At 46.2% G+C, this 27,949-nt stretch overlaps 1 protein-coding gene across 1 annotated transcript in view; it reads right to left on the minus strand.

The window, feature by feature from the left end:
- Positions 1-11,231, minus strand: part of Gpnmb (glycoprotein nmb) — a 30,361-nt gene extending 19,130 nt beyond the window's left edge. The window contains exons 1-3 of the mRNA XM_038319696.1: positions 11,103-11,231; positions 3,258-3,410; positions 1,903-2,046 (exon numbers count right to left, since the gene is read on the minus strand). Of these exons, the coding sequence (XP_038175624.1) occupies positions 1,903-2,046; positions 3,258-3,410; positions 11,103-11,172 (367 nt within the window). The 5' untranslated portion in view covers positions 11,173-11,231. The remainder of the gene's footprint in view (positions 1-1,902; positions 2,047-3,257; positions 3,411-11,102) is intronic.
- Between the last annotated feature and the right edge of the window lie 16,718 nt (positions 11,232-27,949).

Here is a 27,949-nt window from a genome sequence, read left to right on the forward strand (position 1 = left end):
GAGTATCACTGAAGAGGGGTCAGTATGGCAGGTACTGCACGCCTGAGCCTTTCCAAATGTGTGATATTTCCATTCTGAGCAAGACCTGGTCATAGTCTGCCACCTAGAACATCCCTTAGTCTGTGTCCTTGAAGAGCTCCTTTAACCAGCTACTATTCCTTCTTATTCTCAAATGGTTCCCAGTATGGCTAGAGAACCCCTTGAGCTGGCTCCTGGGTCCTTTGGCATAGCTCCACTGGTCTTTGTGTTTTTCCTGTTACAGTTACGATGCCTCCGGTCAGGTGTGATGGCACACAGCTTTAAGTTTAGCATTTAGGAGACAGAGACAGGCAGGTCTTTGCATTCAAGGCCAGCCTGGTCTACAAAGCAAGTTCCAGCACAACTGGGGCTACATGGAGAAAATCTGATCCTTGCTATGTAGTCCAGGTTGGCCTCAAACTTGAGATTCCCCTGTGTCAACCTCCCAAGTGTGGGAATTACCAGCATGTGTTACCACCCTGGTCAGAATCAGCTTTTTCTTTTTTAAAAATAGGAAGTAGGGTATAGTAACACATACCCATAATTGCAACACTCTGGAGACTGAGGCAGGAGGATCATGAGTTTAAGGCTCGTTTGGGCTATATAGGAATAATATAAAAGAGAGAGAGAGAGAGAGAGAGAGAGAGAGAGAGAGAGAGAGAGAGAGGGAGGGAGGGAGGGAGGGAGGGAGGGAGGGAGGGAGGGAGGGAGGGAGGGAGGGAGGGAAGAGGGGGAAGTGGGAGAGAGAAAATATTAAATACTTACCACTAGATAAATAATTATACCCTGTGCATACAGAATTTAGTGTTTGCCTCAAAGGGAGATAAAAAAAATTAATGAGGGATGAACACATCAGCAGATTCATAAAAGCCCCGAATGGCACAGGCAGGGGCATCGTCACTGTTGGAGGGAATCGCAGTGGTCATCTGAGTTCTCCAGAGTGAACCGACCTCACGAGATCATTTTCCTTGGTGTAGTTGTACGCTTTCAACATGAACAGTAAACTTATCTCTTTAAGAGCAAAATAAAATCGGAGCATGCCCATTTAGTATCTGCATAGCAGAAGATCATTTGTTTCAAAACATTAGTCAGGGCTGGAGAGATGGCTCAGAGGTTAAGAGCATTGCCTGCTCTTCCAAAGGTCCTGAGTTCAATTCCCAGCAACCACATGGTGGCTCATAACCATCTCTAATTGGGTCTGGTGCCCTCTTCTGGCCTCCAGGCATACACACAAGACAGAATATTGTATACATAATAAATAAATAAATATTTAAAAAAAAACATTAGTCAACAGAAATAAGCCTGTCAAATGGAGCCCTGGGTGGTATTTCTTTTGTTTAAAATCAGGTAATAAAATGAGACTCTGAACACAGACAGTGCGTTCTCTGTTCAGTGGACGTGAAGGACAACCTGGGTGTCATAAAGGAGGAAACTGACGTTTGGAGTTTTGAATGCGTGTGTAGCCCTCGGGCTGGAATCCAGGACCCTGATTGTTCCAGGCAAGTGCTAATTCACTGAGTTCCTCCCAACTCAGTGGTAGAGCTTATAGGGGGTATTGGGAAGAGCTGGAACCACTGAGAGGCTGAGGGACAGGATAGGGGAATTAGAGGGGGACATGATCAAAGTCCATGACGTACAAATAGGAAAAATATTTTGTACAAGAAAGTGACCCCCTACCCTCCGCTGCATTGCACAGGTACCAAGGAGCAGAGAGCCACCAGTCTGCTAAGGAGGCTTGGCTAATACGGGCGTTGATGAAGGAACCGGACAGTTCCACACGTCCCTGCCATCCAGCTTGACAAGAAGGGTGGCAAGCGGAGGTGAGAGCACCCATGAGCGCTAGGATTACGGGTGGGGCTCCAGGAGGAGAGCTGGCCTTCTTACCATTTCTGCAATTCTTCTCATAAACGATGTTGCCATTGGCATCTTCCTTCTGGCATCTGGGGAACACCAGGTTCACCACAAATGTGATATTGGATCCCACCAGAGCTGGGGAGTCACTGGTCAGGACTGCTTGCACACGGCCTCCTAGGGTAACAAAGAAGGGAGCTCATTCTCCCAGAAGGTCTTTTACCAAATGTGTAAGTAATATCTGTGGGTAAGGACCATGCACTCCATATGCCTCTTTACGGTGTGTTAAATTTATCTCCTGGACACCAACTTTAGCTTTCACAATAGTATAGAAAAATAAGTCAGAATAGTTAATGGATTTTATAACCATGGGGGGAAAAAATCACTGAAGATAAAATGGGCTGGAGACAGGACTCTGTGTTAAGAGCATTGGCTGCTTTTTCAGGGGACTCTGGTTCAACCCCAGAACCCACATTGCAGCTCACAATCACCTGTAACTCCAGTTCCAAGGGATCCAATGCCCTTTAATGGCCTCCTTGTGCACCAGGCACATGTGTGGTACACAGATATACACAGACAGAACACTAATATTCACACACATAGCAAAGAAAAAAAAAGTTTTTGGATCGAGGAGGCACATGTTGAAAGTTTGTAGACTTTAACCTTAAAACCAAATGACTGGAGACTCAGCCTTTGGCCTCTATGAAATGATACACTTTCCGGGAAATCACACTTCCGGATGATCAGGTCACGTCTCCGCTTTTCTGAGGTTGTCTAAGCTATGGCAGCCAACAGTTTTGAAGCCAAATCTGCTTGCTCTCTAAAATGTTCCAATAACTACAACCTTAGAAATGTCTAAAAGTCCAGGTGATTTTGTGACTTAGAAAATGAAAATGGGGGTTGGAGGGATGGCTCAGAGGTTAAGAGCACTGGCTGTGCTTCCAGAGGTCCTGAGTTCAATTCCCAGCACCCCCATGGTGGCTCACAACCATCTGTAATGAGATGTGATGCCCTCTTTGGACCTGCAGGCTTACATGGAGGCAGAACACTGTATACATAATAAAAAGAAAAAGAAAATGAAAGTGGGCTGGGCCGTGGTGGCGCACGCCTTTAATCCCAGCACTTGGGAGGCAGAGGCAGGCGGATCTCTGTGAGTTTGAGGTCAGCCTGGTCTACAAAGTGAGTTCCAGGAGAGCTAGGACTACACAGAGAAACCCTGTCTCGGGAAAAAAAAAATTGAAAACGTTGGGAGAAAGGGAAGCTTGCCAGTTCCTGAGGCTGCTCATTTGCAGCTAGATCGCTGTCGTTCAGGGCAGCCTGAGGCCTAGAGTCCAGGGCTCTGGCTCAAGGGCTCAGCGGTGGCTGGTGGGGTGGAATTTCCGGCTTACCTTCCCAGGAGTTCTTCCATCTGCCATCTCCCTTCTTCCACACCGGGTACAGGTTTTCATTCCACTCCGTTTCATCAGAAGACCAGCCACGTAATTGGTTGTGCTCCCTCACGTGACCTGGAGACTGCTCGTGGCCCAGCACATCACGGAATCCTAGGTTTGGGAAACAAAAGATCTTGTCTCTTCCATTTCTCATTTAGCGCTTCAGTGAGAATGGCCGATGAGGCTTCTTAGCTTAGATCCCTGGGAAGTGCAAGAATGATATAGCCAATAAATCAAGTAAACGAAGGTGCTTTAGAAACGGCTAGCTGGGCGCAGTGGCTCACACTAATCCAGCCCGCAGGATGCAGTGAAGCTCCGCTGTGAAGCGGAGGCTAGCCTGGTGTACATCGTGATTTCTAGGCCAGCCAGAACTGCATAATGAAACTCTGAGTCCATAACCAGCCGGGTGAAGCTGGTGCGATGTCCCAGCAGGTGAGGTCTCTGGCTACCAAGACTGACAACCTGCGATCTCTTCCCTAGAACTCAGGAGCAGCGAGTCAGAGGCTTGTCCACTGACCTCTGCAACACCCCGCCCCAACACAAACAAACAAATAAATGTAAAAGTAAAGTCAACCGACGGGGACTGTTTGCAGGTAACTAAAGAAAGACGTGTTATTTGTTTTTTGAGATAGCATCTCAACAACAGGATAGGCCCTGGCTGTCCTGGAAATCACTTTGTAGACCAGTCTGGCTTCAAATTCACGTAGATCCACTTGCCTCTGCTTCCTGAGTTGCTGGAATTAAAGGCACTGACAACAAAGCCCAGCCTTTAAGAAAAAATTTTGACAGCCAATTTTTCTTAACTGTACTTAGCTTCTCAATATATAGCCTCCAAATATTTAGATGTGGTAAAAAGGGAAACTTGGATGCTGTTTTATTCATACAGATTTGCCTCTTGCCCCAGTCTTTTTACCGTCTTGTCTAAATCCCAGAATGCCAAGCTTGGGAATGCCCCCAGAATGCCAAGAGATATATATGCGAGTACGGGAGGGCTCGGGGTAGAACTCTAAGCATACATCTCGGTGAAAATTCCATATGCTTTGTAGAATAACGCAATTGCATCATACCTATGCCCAGGAGGCTGAGACAAGAGGATTGCCATGAACTCAAGGCTAGCCTGGGCTACAAAAAGAGTCTTTGTCTCAAAAACAAGCATCCCCCACTCAAATAGAGCATAAGCCGGTGTTAGTCTATGTTTGCTAAGTAGTGATTTTTTTTTTTTTAAATGTTATTTGGGTTAGAGTTGTACCTTATTTCCTTTTTCCAGTTGCATCTCTTTTTAAATGCATTTTGAAGCTCTGTTGCTAGGCATTTAGAATGATTGCTTTTTAGATTGAATTGGATATTTTCTTATTAGTGTTACCTTCCTATCCTGGTAACACCCCTTGCTCTGAAGACTGCTTTGCAGGGTTTACCTTTTCCCACTGTTTTTCTTTTTCCAAAAAGACTTATTTATTTTATTTGGTGTGTGTAGGTGTTTTGCCTGCATATATTTTTGTGTACCATGTTCATGGAGTGCCCACTGCATTCCAGAAGCGGTAACTGGAACCCCTGGGACTGGAGCTACAACTGTGAGCTGCCATTTGGTTGGAGGGGAATTGAAACCTGAGAATTCTAGAGAGCAGCCAGTGCTTTAACCTTGGAGCTGTCTCTCCAGCCTCCATTATTCTACTTCTAGCTTGCGTGTGTTCTTATTTAATGTGGGTTTCTTGTAGATGGCATATATTTAATTGTATTTCTATAAATCAAATCTGAAAATCTCTTTTGTCAGAAGTACTGAGATAATTTACATATAATGTAATAAAAGATTGTGGATTTGAACCTACCATCTTGTTTTCTATATATCCATCTTTCTTTCTTTTTTCTTATTTATTTATTTTGATTTTTTTTAAAAAAGACAAAGGGTCCAGTTTGCCCTCAAACTAATTATGCAGCCTAGCATAACCTTGAACTCTTGACCTTTGTGCCTTTATCTCTCAAGGGCTGAGATCATAGGCACACATCAAATCTACCTTCTTTTGTAGTTTGGGGGATTACAACTGGATTCCACTTTGCCTCCACCACTTCATAGTAATTATATCTCTTTGTTTTGTTTGCCTGCCTACTCCCTTTTTTTAATCCCCTTGGGAAAATAGATCACAGATCACAACCCCAAAGGCTCTTTTTCCCAGCTTTCCTTGCAGTTGAGTGGGGGGAAGATGATTATATTCTGGTTTAGAAAAGCTGAAAGGAAATCTCCTGAGTTCCTGGGAAGTGTTTCTCCTTTACAAAGGAAGACGAAGGAGAAATGGCCTCAGTCTTCTCTCTTCTGAACTGATTTCAGAGGTGCAGTAACTGGCCTGATGTTTGGCCATCACTACCATCCTTAACCATGGAGATGCAGCTGTGGGGAAACAGCCAGCACATCAATGGTGTCGGACTAGAATGCTGACAGAAATAACAACCACCTAGGTGACACCATTGAGTCATTGCTCTTGTGCTGCCTGCCCATGGTGGTTTGAATAAAAATGCCCCCCATAGGCTCAGTGGGAGAGGCTCTATTAGGAAGCATGGCCTTGCTGGAGGAAGTGTGGGGCGGTGGGGGGTGGGGGTCTTTGAGGTTTCAGAAGCTTAAGCCAGGCCCACTGTTTTTCTCTCTTCCTGACCCCTGTGGATTCAGATGTAGAACTCTTACTCCTTCTCTAGAACCATTCTGACTGCATGCTGCCATGCTTCCCCATGATGATAATGGACTGAATCTCTGAATTGTAAGCCAGCCCCAGTTAAATGCTTTCCTTTATAAGAGTTGCCGTGATCATGGTGTCTCTTCACAGCAATAGAAGCCCCAACTAAGACACTATCTCTGGGCTGGATGTATGAGGTAAGAAAAATCTTAGGCTTTTCTATTCTAGCCCAAAGCTTAACTGCCAGGACCTAAGCAGCCTCTAATCACACAGTGTCTGCAACTGTTCTCTCATCAATTTCTATGGTCCCCTATCTTGGCCATGTTTGTAAACCAAAAACTGTCTTTATGTCTTAGACGCTGGAGGAAATACCATGAGGTGTGGTAGTTAGTGACTATGCGGAGAAGCCATTTTGAAAGCATGCACTAATCTGTTTCTTCTAGTTCAGGTCTCACCTCTTACATGGAGAGCCGTGGTGGCACAGGATACTTAGAACTCGGGCTCCATGCATTTCAGGTAAATGCTCGCATGTTAGGGAAGCTGGGCTACTTCCCTTGCCCAGTTTATTTTTAGTGTGTGTGTGTGTGTGTGTGTGTGTGTATGTGCGCGCGCCAAAATACTCAGAAATGCTGTACACCTCCTTTTGAGACATACTCTTTCATTGGCCTAGAGCTCACCAATTAAGAGAGACTGGCTGGCCAACCAATCTCATGGATCCACCTGTCTCTACCGTCTTTGCACTAAAAGACGGGTGTATGTCCTGTTTTTGTGCATGCCCCCCCCCCCTTTTTTTTTTGAGACAGGGTTTCTCTGCAGCTTTTTTTTTTTTTTTTTTAGAGCCTGTCCTGGAACTAGCTCTTGTAGACCAGGCTGGCCTCGAACTCACAGAGATCCGCCTGCCTCTGCCTCCCGAGTGCTGGGATTAAAGGCGTGCGCCACCACCGCCCGGCTGGCCCCCCTTTTTGTAGGTGCTGTTTATGGAATTCAAGCTTGTGCCTATGAGGCAGGCAATGTACCCACTGAGCCATCCCTTAGCCTCTTGTTCCTTTCTCAAAAGAAAGGCAGGCGCAGCGGGGAAACAGCAGTGAGGTAGGAGTCGTGGTGCATGGGCTCTGTCGTAAACAGGCTGTGTGGCCTCAGCTTTCAAACCAGCAAGCCCCAAGTCAGTCTCAGGACTGTTTGCACTGGGAAAAGACTTTGACATCAACCCATGTTTATAACTGGAGGTTCACTCTGGAGTCATGTGGAAAGAGTTTAAGCTGCTGCCATTCCAACCCACTTTAGGGATGACGACACCTAGGTCAAAGATAGGGTTCCCCAGGGTCCTCTTCAATCTAGTGCAAAAGGAGGCTCACCTCCTTCCATGCCCACAAGCTCTTCTCGCTGTTTCAGATCTTTGCCTCAGATTCTGAGGAAGAGTGTTTTCAGAGATGAAACCAAAGCACAGATCAGCTTGGAGTGTGGGACAGTGGGACAGTGCCCTGGCTTTGAACTCCAGCACCAACAGAAAAACAAAAAACAAAACAAAAAACACAACCCTGACAAAAGCACACAGATTGCTCCTCTGCTTGTAAATTTCAGAAGTCAAAGAAAAATATAGCCAGGCAGTGGTGGCGCACGCCTTTAATCCCACACTTCAGAGGCAGAGGCGGGCGGATCCATGCATGTTCCAGGTCAGCCTAGTCTGCAGAGTGAGTTCCAGAACTGTCGGGCTGCACAAAGAAACCCTGTCTTGAAAAAAGGGGGAAAAAAGAAAAGAAAAAGAAAGAAAAAAGAAAAAAAGAAAAATACAGGGAGCAGTGGAGCAGGGAAGCCAGGAGCAAACCTGTTCAATCTGCCCTTTCCAGTGTTCAGCCCAGACAGAATCATTCCCCAGAGGAGTGGGAGGGAGGACCCAGCGGTTAAGGTTGCCAGCTCCACTTGCTCAGGACGGGAGCTGGGATCTTAGTTAGGACGCTCACAAACATTCCAGCGCCAGGAGGTCTGGCGCCCTCTTCTGGCCTCTGCGGGCATCAGCCCCCCCCCCATAAAATACATTTTTTTTTAAAAAAGGTTTCAAAAAGAAAATTAACACCATAGAGAAAAGACGCATTTTAAAAAGCAGCAAACATAGATGGAAACATCAGGACTTAGGGCTAAAAAAGAATTAATAGGTTAACCAAAAGCATAATCCATTAAAAAAAAAAAACTGATGGATGGAGCCCTTATTCAACTAAGAAACCTCTGCTCTGTGATATCCTGCGGGAAGAAGCACAGGAGAGCCCCAGGCTAGGAGCATACCTTGAAAGAGCAATCCATCTGAAATCGGAAAAAGACATGAGCGCACGCTACAGAGGATGCGTAGACATCAGAACACTAGAGGGTCACTGATGAACCCTCCAACAGACCTGTCAGTCACTACCACCAAACCAAAAGCAGTGCCGGTGCCCGCCAAGTGATGACAAGGACCTAGAAAAACTGGGTCACCACAGACTGCTGGCAAGAACTTGAAAAGGTGAAGCCATCCTTCTCAATTCTAATAAAACTCAACATGCAGTTAACCACTGAATAACTTGTCTGTCCCTCCCTCCCCCCTTCTTTTTCTTGAGACAAGGTCTTATTATGTTGCTCTAGCTATCCTGGAACTCAGGCTGTAGACCAGGCTGGCCTCAACCTCACAGAGAGCTGCCTGCCTCTGCCTGCCGAGTGCTGGGATTAAAGGCATACACCACCACCTGACATAACTTGGTTTAGTTGTACTCTTTGGTATGAATCCCAGAGAAACGAAACTTGTAACCACATAAATATTTACACATGGGAATTCATAGCCTCTTTATTCGGAAAAGCCCACCTTGGAATAACTCTGATGTCATTTAGTGGTTGAGGAGTTAAAGGGGTGTGTCCTGATTAATGTAGCAATGCCAACAAATCCCCAGGAAACTATACTAAAGAGAAATCTCCGGCCAATGTCTACAGTTACATGCCGTGTAAAATTCCATTGTGCGGCATCCTGAAAACAATAACAATAAGAATAAATTATTTAAAGTGGACAGATTCCTAGTGGCCAGGGTCTGGAGTTGGGTAGAAAAGGGTATTTGTGATAAAAGTTCCTGGGATTGTTGCGGTGGCAATGGGCATGTTCTGTATTTTGACTGTCTCTCCTCCAGGATCTTGCTGTGATTCTTGATTGTGTTTTGTCTAAGTTTGCCCTTGGACAAACTGGGTAAAGGTTATTTGTCTGAATAATTTCTTTCAATTTCGCATGAGTGCACAATTGCCCTAAAACATAGAAGTTTAATTTAAAACCGGATCAGCCCAATAGCGGGCCAACTTTAACAGGGAGGAGGCGGGCAGGGGTAGAGTGGAAGAAAACCTGCCGCTGCAGCAGGTTGAAGGGCTCCCTCTTCATTAGGACTCCCGAGACCTGCTCCGCCAGCGCTTCTCCTGCCTCCTCCTCATTCCAGGGCTTTGAGACTTGGTCTGAGAGCCCCATTATTCAATTTCTAGCTACTGTTTGGTTGGTTGGGCTTTTTTCGAGGCACGTCTCTCTATGTAGCTCAGGCGGTCCTTAAACTCACTATGTACACTAGGCTGTCTCACGGAGATCCACCTGCCTCTCCCGAGTGCTGGGATTAAAGGCGTGGGCCACTTAGCCCAGTTTTGGCTGCTGTTTTACTGAGCAGAGCCGTGGAGTTTTGGGGAGAGGACTTTGATAGCTCACTTTTGCGATAGGCTCCCAATTGTCTGTCCGCGGGAGGTACGGGGGAGGGGGCTCGGGAGGCAAGCAGACCTGTCCTTAAGAATTACCACTGAATAATCACCACTGGCCGAGCACCTTTGCTAGCTGATCTCCCAGGACTCTAAAACACACATTTGCAAATGAGGAAAAGGAAACTTATCGAACCCAGACAAGCAGCTGACATAACCCAACTCTATTCTACCCCAAACCCTGGAGGAAGAACAGCGGTGAGAAGACAGGGGGCGTCCCTTTCCATCTGCTCTCTGTGTGCGACCCAGGGCGAATTCCTGGCGCGCAAACCGGACAATCACAAAGTCAGGTTCCCCTCGCTCTGTGAAGGCGCCACACCTAGACGCAAGGTGGGACTTTCCACCTGGCACCCCGCTGGCTGCTGTGTTTGTGTTTGAAGTTCAAACCCGCAATCAGCCCCAGGGGACAGAGGTGGAGCCCCGGGCGGGGCGCCGCAAGTCTAGGGCATCCCAGCTTTTGTGCACACTGAGGTGTTTAGTGGGACTGGGACGCTTGCCAGCTTGCCTGGCCAATTCCCGAGAGCAGGGTCCCCAGCGATTTCATTCTGCTTGGCCTGGGATCCACCCCAGCCAGGACGAATTAAGAGAGGGCCTGGCTTGCTTTAGAGGAGGCAGGGAGATGAGGTGACCGCTTCTCTGGAACTGCCCCAGGCCAAGGTGGAGTTGGGGTTATCTGAGCTAGCTGGGGTTACCAATCAGATGGCAACAGTCGGGCTCAGGGAAGATGCGGGTCCCGTTTGGCCCCCGGCCCCTGGAAAATGAGGTAGAGAGGTTCTCCCTCCCCCCCGCCCCCTCCCCCGCCCCGCTCCCGCCACTCAGTAACTCTGTTAGGAACGGGACAGCCACACCCGGACGGGGACAAGTGAGAGTGCTGGCGCGCTACTCCATCCCCGTTGAGCACCAAGGATGCTAGACCAGGGCGCTCAGTTCCGGAAGACGCCAGACGCCCGCTGTCACTGACTGACCATCGGCTTTGTTAGTAGGACCCGTGCTGTAAAGCCCACCCAGGGTGGAACCAGTTTGTCCCTCAGTATCCTCGCTGGAGCCGCTGCACCCTGAGGTGTGCAGGGGATGGTGTGGGGAGTTCTGCTAAATTGGCTAGAACCTCATCTAAAAGCTCCGCCCTGTGAGCATGAAGCAATTGAGGGTGATTTGGGAGACTTGCTTTATTCTTGGGGTACAGGCTGTCCCCCACTTCGAGCTACAATACGGCCAGGGTGGAAAAGGCTTAGAGTGGCCGCGTGGCTCTTGCTCTCCATAAACCCTAAGCAAAGAACGCAGTCCCATTATTCGGAATAGACCCCACTTCCTGCGGATCCCCAAACTCCTCTCGAGGGCCCCAGCGCACCCCTTGGACTAGCGAATACAAACGCCCAGAGAGGACCGGACTCACGCTTGGCCTCCTGGAGCGGCAGTCCTGAAGCCAGCAGCAGAAATCCCAGGACCCAGAGGAGATTTTCCATACTGAGTCCGAGCGCCCGCAATCAGTCACGGCTTAGCTCGCACTGCCCAGTCCCATCCAACAGTAGTCACGGTGTCAGCTTCCTGAGCCCCGCTCTGATTTATGAAATACGGGGCCTGAGGAAGATCATGTGATGTTTTAAGCAGTGTAGCTGGATCTCTCGAATTCCACCTCTTAAGAACTCGTGCTCATGACTCACTTGCCCCTGGCATCTATTTATTGACTTCGGATGTACGGTCTTTTCATTTTGTGATCCCACATTCGCTTCTCTCTTTTCTTCCCCCCTCCCTTTTTCCTAATTTAAAGGGAGCTTCCAGAATTTGGACAGCGGCACCTAGCTAGCATTCCCTCCCCCCAAATAAAGGGAAGCAACGACCAAGTTTTCACCTTTTGCCAAACATCCTATCACCACCTGAGGTGTAGATGCCCTTTGTGGCTGGCATAGTTCTGTCTTGCATTTTTGGTGAGATGAGCAATTAGTCTTTAAATGAATTGGACATATTAAACTTTTCTGTAACAAATCTTAGTTTTGTTTAGGAAGCTGCAACAATCCAATTATCTTTTTTTTTTTTTTTTTTTTTTTTTTTTTTTTTTTTTTTTGCCTTCCCTGATTTATCAAGAGAGGTGGTAGCCACTAGGGCAGGAGTTAAAGGTTAGCTCCTGGAGATTAAATCTTTCTTCTTCTTCTTCTTCTTCTTCTTCTTCTTCTTCTTCTTCTTCTTCTTCTTCTTCTTCTTCTTCTCTTCTGGAGTCTGTCTTAGAGGGGAGGCGGCGGCAGAGGTCCAGGAGGAGGAGAAGAGCAGGAATCCTCCTCCTCCTCCTCCTCCTCCTCCTCCTCCTCCTCCCTCTCCTCCTTCTTCATCTTCCTCCTTCTCCTCTTCCTTCTCCTCCTCCAGAGGGTCTGGGTTCAATTCCCAGCACCAACATTGTGGCTCACAAACACTTATAATTCCAGTTCAAGGGGTCTTATAGCTTCTTCTAAGCTCCCTAGGCAGGCACCTGACATGTTTGCGGTACACAGACATTCATGAAAGTAAATCACTCATACATGTACTAATTTTAAAGGAGGTTTGTGATTCCAAAGAGCTGTAAATAGGATAAGCCGTTTTAGAAAATCAGACAATGGCAACACGAGGAACCCAAGGTCAGGGCTGTTGGGGAAAACACCTTGTTTTATTAAAAGAAAATCATGATGTAAAAAGTTAGGAATAATTTACTGAAAGAAAGGAAACATCCGGACTCTTTCGTGTTACAATTACTCTGCTTAAAATGCTGTTGAGGAAGGTGAACTGTAGTCATCTTAGAGAAGCAGCCCCAAGAGCCTCTCAGCACCGTGGATGCTGGCCCTCCTTCAGGTGGCCACTGTCTTGGCTTTCACCGTGCCTGGGATGTGGTGACCAAAGCAACCACCCAAAGGGACACACAAAGTGGCAGGCTGCAGCCGAGCCTAGGGGTCACAGCTGAACCTCGGGTAGCCCGGCCTGGCCTCTAACTCGTTGCGCATTTGAAGATGATCCTGGACTCTGATCTTCTTGCCTCCACCCCCCAGATGCAGAGATAACAGGTGTGTGCCACCACACCTGTGGTTCTGGGGAGCTAATCCAGGGCACTATGTGCTCTAGGTAAGCACCTTACCAACTCAACTGCACCCCCAGTGCTCCTTCAATTAACAGTCTTTACTTTTAGAAATTGCTCAGCGGATCTCTGTGAGTTCGAGGCCAGCCTGGTCTACAAGAGCTAGTTCCAGGACAGGCTCTAAAAAAGCTGCAGAGAAACCCTGTCTCGAAAAACCAAAAAAAAAAAAAAAAAAAAAAAAAAAAAATTGCTCAGTTCACACTGGAGTTTTTAAATGAGATCACAAAATCTACTTAAGATCTAATCCATAACCCTTTTTTTTTCTTTTCACGTGTATGGGTGTTTTGATACTTATATGTTTTTACACCACAGGTGTGCCTTGTGCCTGTGGAGGCCAAAAGAGGGTGTCAGATTCCCTGGAGTTATAGATGCTTGCGAACCACCATGTGGCAAGTGCTCTTAACTGCTGAGCCATCTCTCTAGCCCACAGACCCCTAACTCATAAATAGCTGCTCGATAGTTCCCTTTAACAAATTGTCAAAACTCAGAGGCCTAAAACAACTAAAATTTATTAACTTGCTGGCCTGGAAGTCAGAAGTCTGAAATGGGTCTCAACTAGGCCCACAATAAAGTGGCTTCAGTGAAGAATCCACTTTGCTTCTTCTCTAGTCTCTGGCTTCTCACGCTTCCTGGTTTGTGGCCTCCTCCCTCTCGATATCCATCAACGGTAGTGGAATCTTTCTCACATTCCCGTCTGGCACAGATTCTTCTGATCCTGCTTGATTTGCAGGTTCCTCGTTATTTCATGGGACCCACCAGAACGTTCCAGAACCTTTTCCAGTCTCAAGGCCAGTGGTCTGCCACTTTTGAGGTAACATTATCTTGGTATTTGCCACGTCACAGATTCATAGGTCCTGTGGGTTAGGATTAGACACCTCTGGGCCATTATCCTTCCTCACAGTTATCCAGAAGGTGGCTGGTAATAAATAAATAAATAGATAGATAAATAAATAAATAAATAAATATCCTAAGACGGGTGATGAGAATGGTGTTGGACAATAACCCGCGAATTTCACATACCTCTTGAAACTTGTGCCAGGGTAGGAAGGGAAAAGCAAACTCAGAGGGACCAGCTCCAAGAGAGAGGCAGCCCATGTGACTGCCAGGCCATAATGCGGGCTTTTGCACGTGTCATGAGCAGAGTCACGGTTTTCAGATTTAAGCATTAGCAGGTGACTAAGAGACTTCTGCTGTGTCCAGTTCTTGGCTCTTTCCTGCCCAGTGGCTCTCCGCATGAACGAGTAATTAAAGCCCTTGGTTCTAAGGCTCATTGAGCTTTGAGCCTACTCTTTTCCAAAATGGTTTTTTTTTCTGTAGCTTTAGAAAAGAAGAGAAAAAAAAAACACATGGGTTAAAACGTTCTTTCAAGAGGTTCCCTCCATTGTCAACTTGTCTTCTATTATTATTATTTTTTGTTTTGTTTTTCCAGAGAGGGTTTCTCTGTGTTGCTTTGGAGCCTGTCCTGGCACTACCTCTTGTAGACCAGGCTGGCCTTGAACTCACAGAGATCCTCCTGCCTCTGCCTTCCCGAGGGCTGGGATTAAAGGCCTGTGCCACCGTCACCCGGCTCTGACTTGTCTTCTGTTGGGAGCAGTGAATCCCCAGATCCTGGAATTTCTTGTAAACAACTTGTTTTCCTCTGCTCTGAGACAGCCTGCAGCTGCTCTGAGCACAGGACCCTCAGGAGTTCCTGATAGCAGGGGAGTGGTTTCTGGTGGGTTTGGCTGGGGCGTGGCTATCCCTATATAAGGATCCCTATATAAACGGCGCTGGTACACAATAAAGGGGGCATTCTTCGGGCATTCTTGTTTCAAGGCTGACCTGTGTCTCTGTCTGTGTGTTTAAATCTCCAGGCCCTTGCCTGGCTCGCGAATGGTCCTGTAGTGCAGACGCCGCAATATAGGAGTAGTGCTGTACTGTCACGTAGTACAGGTGGCGGGTTTTCACAGTCATCTATTATTACATTTATTTATGTAGAGTGCATGTATGTGCGTGCATGCCTGTGTGCCACAGTGCATGTGTGGAGGTTGATTCTTCTGCCTTGTGAGTCCCAGGGACTGACTCAGGTTGTCAGGTTTGGTGGCAGCACCTTTACCTGCTGGACAATCTGGAACCTGTGTCTTTTGTTGAGACCAATATTTCTCTCCCTCCCTGACAGGGTCTTTCTATGTAGTTTAGGTTGGTCTGAAACTCCCATCTCCTTGCTTTAGCCTGCCAACTGCTGAGATCACAGGCGACTACAACCACCTGCTGTATTATTAAGGGAGTCCTAACCATTGTCAGTGTGTGGATTTAAAGTCATGTAAGAACAATAGGAGTTTGAGAGGCTGGAAGAAAGATGGGTTTCTAGAGAAAGTGTGAGCTGCTTCTGACATCGTAAGTTGAGCTAACTAAAGTCTAAACACACATGGAAAGAGAGCAGCCGGGTTGAGGGGCCACAGGAACAGAAGGCAGACTTTGTTCTTCTGAGTCTGGGTCTCATGCAGCCAGGGCTGGCCTGGAACCTGGTCTGTTGTGAGGATGACCTTGAACCTCTGACACCACCCCCCCCCCCGTCTCTATTTTCCAAATGCAGGAACTCCAAGTTTGTGCCACCACATCCAAGTTTCTTTGAAGCTGGGGATTGGACATAGGGTATACTAGGTGTGCATTCTGCCAACTGAGCTGCAATTTCAGCCCCAAGGAAAATAATTTGAAAAATAAAATATTAAAACATGCTCTAGGGTGATGAACCTCAAAAACATTGTGCCAGGTGAGGGAAATCATACATAAAGGTCACAGAATTCCATTATATCAATACCCCAAAATAGACAAATCCATAGGAACAGAAGGAGGGTTTGTGATTGCCAGCAACTGTGGGGAAGAGGGATGGAGTGACCAAGGGATGGCACTGTGGGGAACAGGCAGAGGTGCTGGCTGGACCATGTCGGGAATGTACAAGAAGCTATCGGCTTGTTCAGTTTAATCAATTAATATTTTGAGAGAAGGCCTCATGTAGCTCAGGGTAGTATGGAACTTGCTATGTAGATGGTTGATGAGGCTAGCCTTGAGAATCCTCCCTTCTCCATTTCCCAAGTGTTAGACCTACAAGCTTGCCTTACTATACCTGGACTTGAGCTGTTTACTTCAAAATGGCTAATTAAGGAGACTGTGGAGAGGCTCGGTGGGTAACATTGCTTGTTGTGCAAACAAGGACCTGAGTTTAATCCCCAGGATGCACACAGAAAGCTGGGTATGAACACATACCTGTACCTCGAGAGCTGTGGTGGAGGTGGTGGTAGGTTGTTGTTGGTGGTGGAGGTGGAGGTGGTGGAGGTGGTGGTGGTGACGGGGTGATGGTGGTGGGTTGGTGGTGGTGAAGATGTGGAGGCAGATGGATCCCCTTGCTAGCCAGCCAGTCTAGTCAAAATGGCAAGCCCTAGGTTCAGTGAGAGACTTTGTTTCAAGAATTAAGGGAGTAATCGAGTAGGATACCTAGTATCCTCCTCTGGTGCAAGTGCAGACAATGTGCATTCACACACACACACACACACACACACACACACACACACACACACACACACACAAGGTTAAAATAGTTAACATTGTCATGGGAACCTCACATCGATGAAATTAATGAATTTTATAGGCCGATGAGATGGCTCAGTCAGGAAAGTACTTGCCTTGTAAACAAGGGGACCCGACTTTGATCCCCAGACCTGTGTTAATAAGGCAGGGGTGACACATGCTTGGGATCCCAGCACTGGGGAGTCAGTGACAGGTGGACCTCCGGCCAACCAGGCTAGCCTACATAGCAAACCCCAGGTCAGTGAGAGCCTGTCCCAAAAAAGAGGTGGATGTCAGCTGAGGAGCAGTACCCAAGAGGGTCCATTGTACATGTGCACAAACACATGCAACCCCCACACAAGCAAATATACACATGTGCACATATGCACACACATGTATACAAAAGAGTGAACATGGATGATTACGTCAATAACATCCTTGACCAGCAAAGGTTTTGCTAAATCAAGGAAATGCAAGAGAGTCAGGCTCCTGTTGGTCAGGAGGCATCAGCCAGGTGGAGAAGTATGTTGGATGTTCTGATTGAACATGTGAGGTTTCACAGGGCAGCATGGGGGAGGGGCTTCGGGTCTATCTGGGAGGCACTGCTTGGCACAGATACAGTAAAAGCCACAGAAATGAAAACTCCTGCAGTTACATTTTAAAATGAAGCTGTTGGGGCTGGAGAGATGGCTGCTCTTCCAGAGGACGCAGGTTCAATTCCCAGCACCTGCATGTCAGCTCACACCTGTCTATAGCTCCAGTACCAGGGGATGTGACACCCTCACACAGACACACATGCAGGAAAAATGCCAGTACGTATGAAGATAAACAAACATGAAGCTGTTGCAATGGTTTCCTTAATGAGATATTCCTTTAGTCCATGCAAAGTCTTTGCTAACCAGTGTGTTTACGGCACATATCAGTTTAGGTCTGCACACTGTAGGTATTCAAAAGCCATGTGTCTCAGGGGCCATTCTCTTGGACAGCAGTTCTGGAGGGACACAGGGAGCTTCCTGTGGTGAGGTGGTTTGAGATGCTCAGAGAAAATTGTGGGAAGCTGAGCCCAGAGGAGTGGTGGGGACAGAGGGAGTGCAGGGAGTGTGACCTGCTCACAGGAGAAGCCAGCTAGCTTCCTGTGGAAAGGGAGGGACCCCAACAGATGTTTTCATGCACCTCTGGTGGTTTTTTCCCTCTGATTTCTCAGGAGTGGATATTTAAAAAGAGGTAACAGAGGCCAAGTTCCCATCACACGTAATTGATTTAATGACCACTCCCACACTCGACTGCCTGTCTCCAGCACTCTTCAAAGTGGAAATGAATCTTGCAAAACTCAGTTGTAAAGCTTTTGATCTTAGCTAGTCATTAGTGTCTTGCTCAAGATAATGTTTCACGGTCACTTGGTAAGTAACAGTCTCTTGGGCAAGGGGCTTTTGGGGTGCAGATTCCTGCCTACAACTTCAACAACAATTTTAAACTTTGTTCTGAAATAACCTCAAACACACATGAGAGTTACAAAGCCAACACAACAACTCATGCACCCTTTGCTCAGACTTACAAATTTTAATATTTCACCATACTTGCACATATAATTTACATGCATGCATGCATGTGCATGAAAACACACACATACACACACCAATTTTTAAGGAACTGTAAGTTGCAGACATTATGCTCTCTGCTCTCATCTTCAGCTGGTGTTCCTGAAGTGGAGGATGTTCTTGATGTTAGCACAGCTCAATTGACAAAATTGGGGAATGTAACTACAGTAATCCAATATTGCCAGTCCTCTTAATAACATACTGAGCAATTTTGCCCTACCCTATCTCATTCAGGATTGTGTCCAGGGTCATAGATTGGATTTAATTATATCATGTTTATCCCTTTAATCTGGAATACTGTTACTGTTACCCTTGGTAAAGACTAGCTTCTGCAGCTTGCTCTTCACTTTGGAGAGGCCTGATGCCAATATTTAGGTACATTTCGGGGCAGGAATACCACACACATGATCTCACTCCCTTTGTAGTGTGTTGACTATCTCAGTAGCCTTTGTATTATTTTTTGTTCAAGAAATTAAAGAAAACAGGATTAATTTATTTATTTAACACAGTGTCTCATGTATCGCAGGCTGGTCTTGAACTCACTGTGTAGCTCATAGTGAAGCATTTGCTACTTGTGCCAGGTTTTATTCAGTGCTGAAGATCACACCCAGGGCTTCCTGTAAGCGAGCCACACACTCTACCAACTGAAAAAAATAAATATGGCACAGGGCAAGACATAGAACCTGGGACAGATTGTTGACTGATTAAATCTGGGAGACTAATTGTCAATAAGGAAGGACATTTTACTTCTTCTTTACACAGTATATTCATGCTTTGTGGCCATACAAATTAGCAAACTGTTCTGATTTCAGTATATAAGGGACTCTGAAAAATGTTGGGATTTCACGAGGTGAGACTTACACAGTGCAATGAAATATCCTTGAGTTCCCAAGCAGAATAGCACGCCTTCTGGTTACAGCAGGATTGTTTCTATAAAAGGCTACCTTCTGCAAGTGTTCCACCCTACCCTCTACTTTCCACATTTTTTAGTTCACTAGGTTGGGACAGTAACTGCCTTGTGTATATATTTACCTTCTTGTCAATAGTCTTGTGCACAGAAAGCCAACAGACCTTTAGAGCTAACGCATTTTCCAGCAATCCTTCAGGATGGAAATAGGATGGGAGTCTGTTCAAGGCTTTTCTGTTTCGCCTAAATATGGACACAGAGGGTGAATAAATCCACTTGGCTGGAGTGTGCTCAGCTGCGTGGACCGAATCCAGGTGCTGCAGAGCAGAGACATCTAAGCAGCGTAGGAAACTGGGCCTGGCATTGTCTCTGCCCCTTGGATCCTGCAGGGTTTTGACTGGGGCCTGGCTGTGCTACCTCACTTCTCCTCCTTCCCACCCCTTCTGCATGGATGGAAATTCTAGTCAGACCTGTGTGTGACCATGTGTGTGTGTGTGAGTGTATGTGCGTGTGTGCTAGCATGTGCAAATGAGTGTGAATGCATGAATGTGTATGTACATGTGTGTGTGTGTGTGTGTGTGTGTGTGTGCACCACACATGCTTAAGGGTGTAGGTGTGTGTATGTGTATAGCATCTTTCCCCCTGACAGGTTCACCAACACTTTAAAAAATGATCTTTTGGAGTGAATTCTGAGAATGACCACAAACTTCTTGACTGAAGGAGAGAGGACTGTCAGCAGCAGAATCTCTGGCCCACAAAGAGCCTCGGTGGTTCTTTCTGGCAGTTAACTCCCTCTGGGAGCTATTACACGGGTAATGATCACCACTCACGCATAGCTAAGTTCTTAAAGGTAGACCCACTGTTTCTTGGAAAAAAAAAACAAACAGAAAACCTTTTTTTTCCACACCCCACATCTCTAGGAGGGCTTCCTATGACAGCATTTATACTTAACCTTTACTATATTCTTAAAATAGTAATGTATTTATTTTTAACTTTTTAAGGTTTGATCAGGGTCTAATAGGATGCAAATATGGTTTTTAACAAAATAAGGGATTTATAAATTCAAAAATAAATGACTCTGGAGTGAAAGGGAAGACTTTGAAGCAACAGCAAAGGGCTTTCAGACCGAGGCCAGATTAGCAAGAAGCTTGCACAGCCTGCACAGTATTAGCTCAAATACACTTAACTTTTAGACTGAGACTCTTAGAAAAAGACACTGCAGTTGGTCAGTTGATACATGGCAGACTATGACATCTCAAGCCTGGAAAGCGAGCACACAGGCCTGTCTACCTGTGTATTAAGCCTGTAAGATTCCTACTATGGTATTCTTCAAGCCTGTTTTTATGTTCCTAGCCAGACCATCTCTTACCATGTCTGTAACTTGGATACTTCTGCACAGTCAGCATGGACTTTGCACACTCAGCAGAAATTGGTCCCTTCATCATCAACCAGGTGCGGTGGGAAACAGGGACCAATAAGCTTTCTGAAGCTTATCTTCCTATTTGCTGTTCATCTTAAGATGTAGCCAAGCCAAGACAAAAGTTTACATCCTGTCCCCAGGAGGATGGCAAGAGCTCTTCTAAAGTTGAAGGATTTAAATAGTGCTCAGAAGGCGCAACTATTGAGGGTCATCCTCCAAGCCAGCCTGCTTGAGCTAAGTGAGGGCTCAAGTGAGCTGAGAGAGGCAGACACACAGTGACAGGGTGCACACTGGGAGAACAGCGTCAGCCCGCATCCTGCTTCTCTCTCTCGTCGACACTGTGATATGGGGCAGCATAGAAACTTCTGTGAGATGGGGAGAACATGCACACACAGCATCAGTACTGTGGTAATTTGAATGTAATTGGCCCCCGTAGTTGTAGGTGGAGACTGCTCATTTGTTCCCGACCACCCAGACCGAAAATAATCACATATTATATTAATTATCATATTGAAAACTATATTAATTACAACACTGCTTGGCCAATAGCTTGGCTTCTTATTAAGTAACTCTTACATCATAAATTAACCCATTTCTACTAATCTGTTTATTGCCACGTGACTGTGGTAAGGTTCTGTCCAGCATCTGTCCCCTTCGGCAGCTACATGGCGTCTCCTTGATTCTGCCTAGTTTCTCTGTATCTCTTCCAGTCTGGCTATATTCTGCAATGCTACAGGCCAAAGCAGCTTCTTTATTAACCAATGGTAATAAAACATATTTGTAGCATACAGAGGGGAATCTCACATCACATAATCTCATAGGGAGTGCTCTGTTGGAGTGGCTTTGCCCTTGTTGGAAGAAATGTATCACTATGGGGACAGGCCTGGAGGTTTCCTATGCTAGGGACACTGCCAAGTGTCTTGATTGACTTCCTGTTGCCTGCCTATCAAGATGTAAGGACTCTCAGCTCCAGCACCATGCTGCCTGCATACCACCATGCTCCCCAGGGCTGAACCTCTGAAATTGTTAGTGAGCCTCCTCAATTAAATGTTTTCTTTATATGAGTTGCCAAGGTAATGGTTTCTGTTTACAGCAATTAAAAATCCTATCTAAGATAGAAATTGGTAACCAGGGACTGGAATATTATGGCGATAGGCCTGACCATGTGTTCGTTTGGAGGGTTTTGGAGTTTGATGCCTTGGGTTTGGAAAGAAGTGGGTTATTTTAAGCACCGCTTAGTAGGCCATGCTAGTAGGATCACGGAAGGCAGTGCTAAGAGTTCTTTGAACTCCGGGGGACTCACACAAGATGTTTCAGAGAACTTTAGTATCTTGTCTAGAGATTGTTCTTGTGATGTTTTGGTGAATATTATTTTTGCCATTAACCTAAGAGTCTACCTGAGGCTAAAGTAAAGAATTTTGGATTAATTCTGTTGGCAGGGAAATCTCATAACAGACTAGTATAGACTCTGTCATGTGGTTTTTAGTGGTGACTCTAATGAAGATCTATAATGAAAAGGAGCAAACTGAGCGGGGTAAACCACAAAATGAAAATTTTGAGGAGAAAACAAGGGAGTGCAATGGAGCTAAATCCTGTGTTCAAGGAAATAAAGGGTTAAGAAATGGAATAAAGGGAGTGGTGACCTCAGGGCAAGATCCCATTCCATCTATGTTGCCAACTCGTGGAAAAAAACTAAAAAAAGTTTAGAGCCAGGTGTGGTGGGGCACACCTTTAATCCCAGCACTGGGAAGGCAGAAGCTGGAGGAATTCTGAGTTTGAGGTCAGCCTGGTCTACAGAGCAAGTTTCAGGACAGCCAAGTTTAGGCAGTGAAGGACAGAAAGCTGGTGAAGATGTAACTGAATGAGGGGCCGTGTTCCAACCTCAGGAAGCAGCAGAAATTGGTAGTTTTGACCACGTCGTTCTGGGTTAGAGTTAAGGATAGAAGAAAGGAGGGCTGTTAACAGGGAGTAGAACCAGCCCACGAGAAAGAAGTGTGTTGCAGTCAACAAGGCTAACGAGCATTTTGACATCAGACATGGAGATGCAGAGTTTGAAGCTTGCCCAGCTGGTTTTCAGTCTTGCTTTGTTCCAGTATTTCCTCACTATGCTCTCTTTCCTGTACTTTAAAATGGTAATGTATATCTTGTGCTATTATATGTTGGAAGGATGTGATATGTATTTTGATTTTAGTTTTTACAGGGGATTACAGCTAAGTGGCATGAATCTCAGAAGACACTTTGAACTTTAGACTTTAAAACATTGTCGAGACTGTCATAGACTATGGGGACTTTTAAGTTGAACTATAAGCAAAATTTACATTATGATACTGTTGCATGCTTATGGGGGCCAGGGAGTAGAATCTGGTAGATTGAATGCAATCAGCCCCCATAATCTCATAGGGAGTGGCACTATTAGGAGCTGTGGCTCTGTTGGAGGGGGCATGCCCTTGTTGGAGGAAATGTCTCACTGTGGTGGCAGGCCTTGAGGTTTCCGAAGTTTGGGATACTTCCAAATGTCTCAGTCGACTTCTTGTTGCTTTCCTATCAAGATGTAAGGACTCTCAGCTGCAGTATCGTGCCTGCCTGACTGCTGCTCTGCTTCCCGCCATCGTGACAATGGATTGAATCTCTGAAACTGTAAGCAAGCCTCCTCAATTAAATATTTTTCTTATCAGTGTTACCATGGTCATGGTGTCACTTCACATCTTCACAGCAATAAAAACCCTAACTGAGACAAGTATGTCCTAGTTTTATCCTGATAACTACATGAGTTCATCTGTGAAAATAATCCAGGTAGTCTTTAATGAGAAAGTCCCCAGACTCAAAGCTGCTGTTATAAGCATTTTGAAAGCTATTCCTGTTGGTCCTAAGGCTTTATGTAGTGGATTTTGGGAACTAGCTCTTGATGAAGAGTTCAGTACATGTGAACTGTGTAGTTGCAGAATTGTTGGGGCATATTCCCGTCCCTTATGATTTACCAAATGTGAGATTAGTACACCGCTAGCAGGCATGTCTTCAGTATGTTTTGCCTGTTTGAAGAGAAGCCTTTGTGAAGGCCTGGTGGAAGCAGCTGGGGAGAACACAAGCCTGGGCTGGCATTGTGCTAACCACATCATGTGACTGTTTGTTTCTGTTCAGTCTACTCATATTTTTCTATCATAAATGTTACTTATGTCACTGGCGAGAAGTTCACCGCGTAATCGAAGCAGCACATGCGCAGTTCAGTATCTGAGTGTCTGGGCGAAGTTTGTATGAACTGAAAGCTAGTGGCTGGAACCAAAGCTTAGATTTCAACAATTTGGATATATTTTGGTCACCCTTTTCTGATCAGGGAGCATGTTCAAAGCCAGGGTTATATATGTTACTGGACAAGACAATTTGCCTTTTGAAGGCTAAAGTTTGATTTGCTTTCTCAGTGTGCATCACTGCGCATGATGGCACTGATTGCATCCAGGTTTGTGTGCAGGGAATTGTATGGGTTGAGTGTTCACATCTGGGGGTGGGGGTGGTGTGTTGTGGGGACATAGTCCACCAAAGTCACGGATAGAAATGTACTTAGCTAGAGCCCCAGCGATACACATTTTGAGGGTGTAGAAAACACATCAAATCAAAACCCTATCTCTATGAAGTGGGGGTTCCAAAATTTCTAGCATTAGCAGTCACAGTGCTTGCCTTGCTAGTCTGTATCTGAACACGCCTTCCTGGCTCATCTACTGAGGCTGGCCTACGCGGATTCATAAACATCCACGGGGCATGTGAAGGAGGACTATCAAAGGGGCTGTGTGCTGTGCATCTCAAGGGCTCTGACTCATGGAGGCCAGGGTCACATGCCCAGCTCTGGCTCTGGGACTCGCTGGAACCTGTGTGCTCACACCCCAGCCTTTTATGTTCTCTGTGTACTTCGGCTATAAATCATTATGATACTTCAGTTTGATTGCTTGTGTAACTCTGATGGTCCTGACAAGCCCATGTTTGTAGGAGCTTTGACCATGCAAGGTCCATGCCATGCTATCTAATATGACTTTGCATCACCTGAGTCTGTCCAGCTGGAGTCTGATCATGGAATACTAACTGTCATCAGCAAAGGCCAAGCAAGGTTAACAGAAGACCCCTCTGCTCCCCCAGCCGGCTTGTGTGCTTCAGGGTTTGAAAATCACCTGAAATTATTTGGAAAAGTTGCTTTATTTTCTTTTAAACCAAATTACTTATCTTAGAAAAAGTTATAATTAATCTGTTGATTGCTTTTATCTACAAAGGCAATGCAAACGGCTGGATTTCCTTTCTTCAAAATTATTTGTTTTGTGTTTTTAAAGTCAAGATCTTGCTGTATGCCTGGAACTCATATGAGGTCCAGGCTGGACTTGAACTCATGGCAATCCACCTGCCTCAACCTCTTGGTATTGGAATTAAACTACCAGGTCCAGTTTGCAGGTGCTTTTTTTTTTCTCTTCTTCTTCTTCTTCTTCTTCTTCTTCTTCTTCTTCTTCTTCTTCTTCTTCTTCTTCTTCTTCTTCTTCTTCCTCTCCTTCTCCTCCTCCTCCTCCTCCTCCTCCTCCTCCTCCTCCTCTTCCTCCTCCTCTCCCATCTCCTCCTCTTCCTCCTCCTCCTCTTCCTCTTCCTCCTCCTCTTCCTCCTGCTCTCCTCCTCCTCCTCCTTCTTCTTTCTTCTCTCTCTTTCATTTTTCCTTTCTCTCTCTCTTTGATAAAGGATCTTGGGAGCTGAAGAGAAGGCTCAGAGGTTAAGAGCAATGGCTGCTCTTTCAGAGGTCCTGAGTTCAATTCCCAGCAACTACATGGTAGCTCACAATCATCTGTAATGAGAACTGGGGTTCTCTTTTGTCCTGCAGACATATATGCAGGCAGAACACTGTATACATAATAAATAAATAAGTAATTTTTTTTTTTTGGTTTTGTCGAAGTCCCTCTGTAGCTTTGGAGCCTATCCTGGAACTAGCTCTTGTAGACCAGGATGGCCTCAAACTCATAGAGATCCACCTGCCTCTGCCTCCCAAGTGCTGGGATAAAAGGCGTGCACCACCACTGCCTGGCAATAGTGAATATTTTTAAGAGGAAAGAGAGAGAGAGAGAGAGAGAGAGAGAGAGAGAGAGAGAGAGAGAGAGAGAGAGACTCACCCCATAGCTGTTCTGGCCTTGAACTCACAGTGATCCACAGGCCTTAACTTCCCGAGTGTTAGGATTACAGGCATGAGGCCTCAAAGATTTCTTTCTAAGATAAAAACTTGGTCCACATGGTGAGTCCAGGCCAGTCAGGGCAAATAGCAAGACTGCCTTAAATCAACAACAACAAAAATGTGGGGAGCCAATGAGGTTCTGTGTGAACGTGTATTGTTGACATGGGCACAGCCATGCCAAGGACCCCATTGCCTCCGCCATGGGAGTGGCAAAGTCTTCCCTGGGTGAGGCCCAGGAAGATGGGAAAGCCTTCCTCTGGTCTAAGTACAAATGCTGACGATGATGGACCTTTAGCTAAAACCAGTGTGTGCAGAAACTGTCAACCCCCGCTCCTCTGTATGCGTGTCTGTTGTTCCTTCAGTGTCTGTCAGTTTCCCTCACTCCTGCATTGCTCCAGTCGGGTTTCCAGGGCCAAGTCCTACAGGATGCGGCAAGCAAGATGCTGTACAGCTCTGTAAATGTGTGAACCGGTAAGCGGCCATCTGGTATCGATTGTTCTGTACTGTACAACCGCAGTGCGCCGGCACGTCCACGCCAGAATCAGGAGCATGTGGCACTGTGACAGCATGACAATTATCGAATCATTTTTAATTCCGTTATAATATGATTTCAAATTATGCCTTGCACAGGCTAGCTCTACTTGGCTATATCCTCAGCTCAGCTGCATCAGAACCTTTATATGTGTCTGCCATCGACCCAAATATCACCATGCAGCACGTGCCTGCATACTATGCCAAGTTCTTTCCCCATGCTCCCGGCAGCTTTCTGTCTTTGAAGGTACTCACGCAAAGAAATGATTTGAGGAGCTGTGGCTGCCATCGTGAAGCCATGGGGACACAGGCAGTGCTGAGGTTGCCGTTAGGGGCAGAACGCTTGCCTAGAATGCATGTGGCCCTGGCTTTAGTCACCTGGACTGAAAAAGGAAAGGAAAAGAAAGGTAATGACTGGGGGGGGGAGGGGGCTTGTCTGACATCACTGACTAAAATCAATGCCCAGACTTTCCTGTGAGCACTCGAAGTTCTTCCTACAGGCATCCTATTGCTTGAGACCCAAAAGTAGAAATAAGTAATACGGGCAGCACTGATTACATGGAAGACAGGTGACTGTGGCACGCAGACATGGGATTTAGTTTGGGGTTGTAGGGGACATTCTTCTGCACAAGTCGGATAGCAAATATTCTGGCCTTGTGGACAGTGTGGCCCCACCAGGACCACTCCCAGCACAGCACAGCCGTAGTGGGAAGCAACCACCCACAGCGTGGACATGAGCGGGTGTGCTGATTCCGGGAGAACTCTATGTGAAGACACCGAAGCTGTACTTTATAAAATGTTCCCGTGTCACAAAGTAGTTTTAATTGTTTGGGTGTTGCTCAATCAGTTAATTAAGCAAAAGCCTCTCTTTGCAGGCTGTGCTAAGATATGCAGCAGGCTGGACTTAGCTCATGGCCATAGCCTGCTGACTTGTTCTGTGTAAAGGAGGAGCTTAGAAAACAAGACAAAGCTAAACAAAACGCCCTCTTGTGCACACAGGAGGGGAGTAGAGAACAGATGAGTTTCAACGTTGTTTTTCTCTCATTCATGTTGTTATGAAAGATGCTTGAGGCAGCTGAGAAGGATGGCTGAGAGGAGAGGCCTGGGAAACCAGTTCAAGCGGAAGAAACACGAGTGCTGGAAGTTTTATGCTCCTCTGGTTTCCCCCAAGAACTTCTTTCCTAGGTCACCCAGGAGCTGAGGCTGGCCTTGAACCCCTGACTGCCTGCTTCCTCTCCCCAAGTACTGGGATGACAGGAAGGCAGTGCTAAGCACGCTCACAGTTTGGCCTTTAGCTGACTAAGACTTCCCTCTGTATGCAGCGTCAGGTGGGAGTTTCACTTTCTGTGAGGGTGTGTCCATCGCTGGGGTCGGGGGATCATGGAACCTAAGGCTGCACACACCACAGGGCTCCAGGCAGAGATTAAAAAGATAGCTGTAGGTGAATTTTTCTGTCCTTCCTGCCAGCACCCAAATCATGCCATGGAGTTTTATTATTAATTATGAAATCTCAGCTGATAGCATAGGCTTGTTTCTAACTGGCTCTCATAACTTAAATTAACACATTTCTATGAATTTACTTTTGCCTTGTGGCTTTATTCCCTTTACTCTGTTCTGCTCATGCTGCTTTCTTGGTCTCTGGCTGGTGAGTCTCTGCATCTCCACCCTTCTTCTTCCCAGCGTTCTCTCTGCCCTGAAAATCCAGCCTAGCTATTGGCCATTTAGCTTTTTATGAAACCAATGATAGTGAATTTATCTCCACACAGTGTAAAGAAATATTCCACAATAGATCGATGTCCTCGGAAAAACTGGGCTGGAGCTGAACTGGAAGAGTCTTCCACATCGGCTAGCCAAAAGGCGCTGTGCAGACTACTGGGGGAGAAAAGTCATCAATGGTTTCCTAGCGGTGCAGATCAGGTAAGATGGACCCCGGGCGCAATAGCGGCCAGA

Source organism: Arvicola amphibius, chromosome 2, assembly GCF_903992535.2.
Source record: "Arvicola amphibius chromosome 2, mArvAmp1.2, whole genome shotgun sequence".
Classification (NCBI taxonomy): domain Eukaryota; kingdom Metazoa; phylum Chordata; class Mammalia; order Rodentia; family Cricetidae; genus Arvicola; species Arvicola amphibius.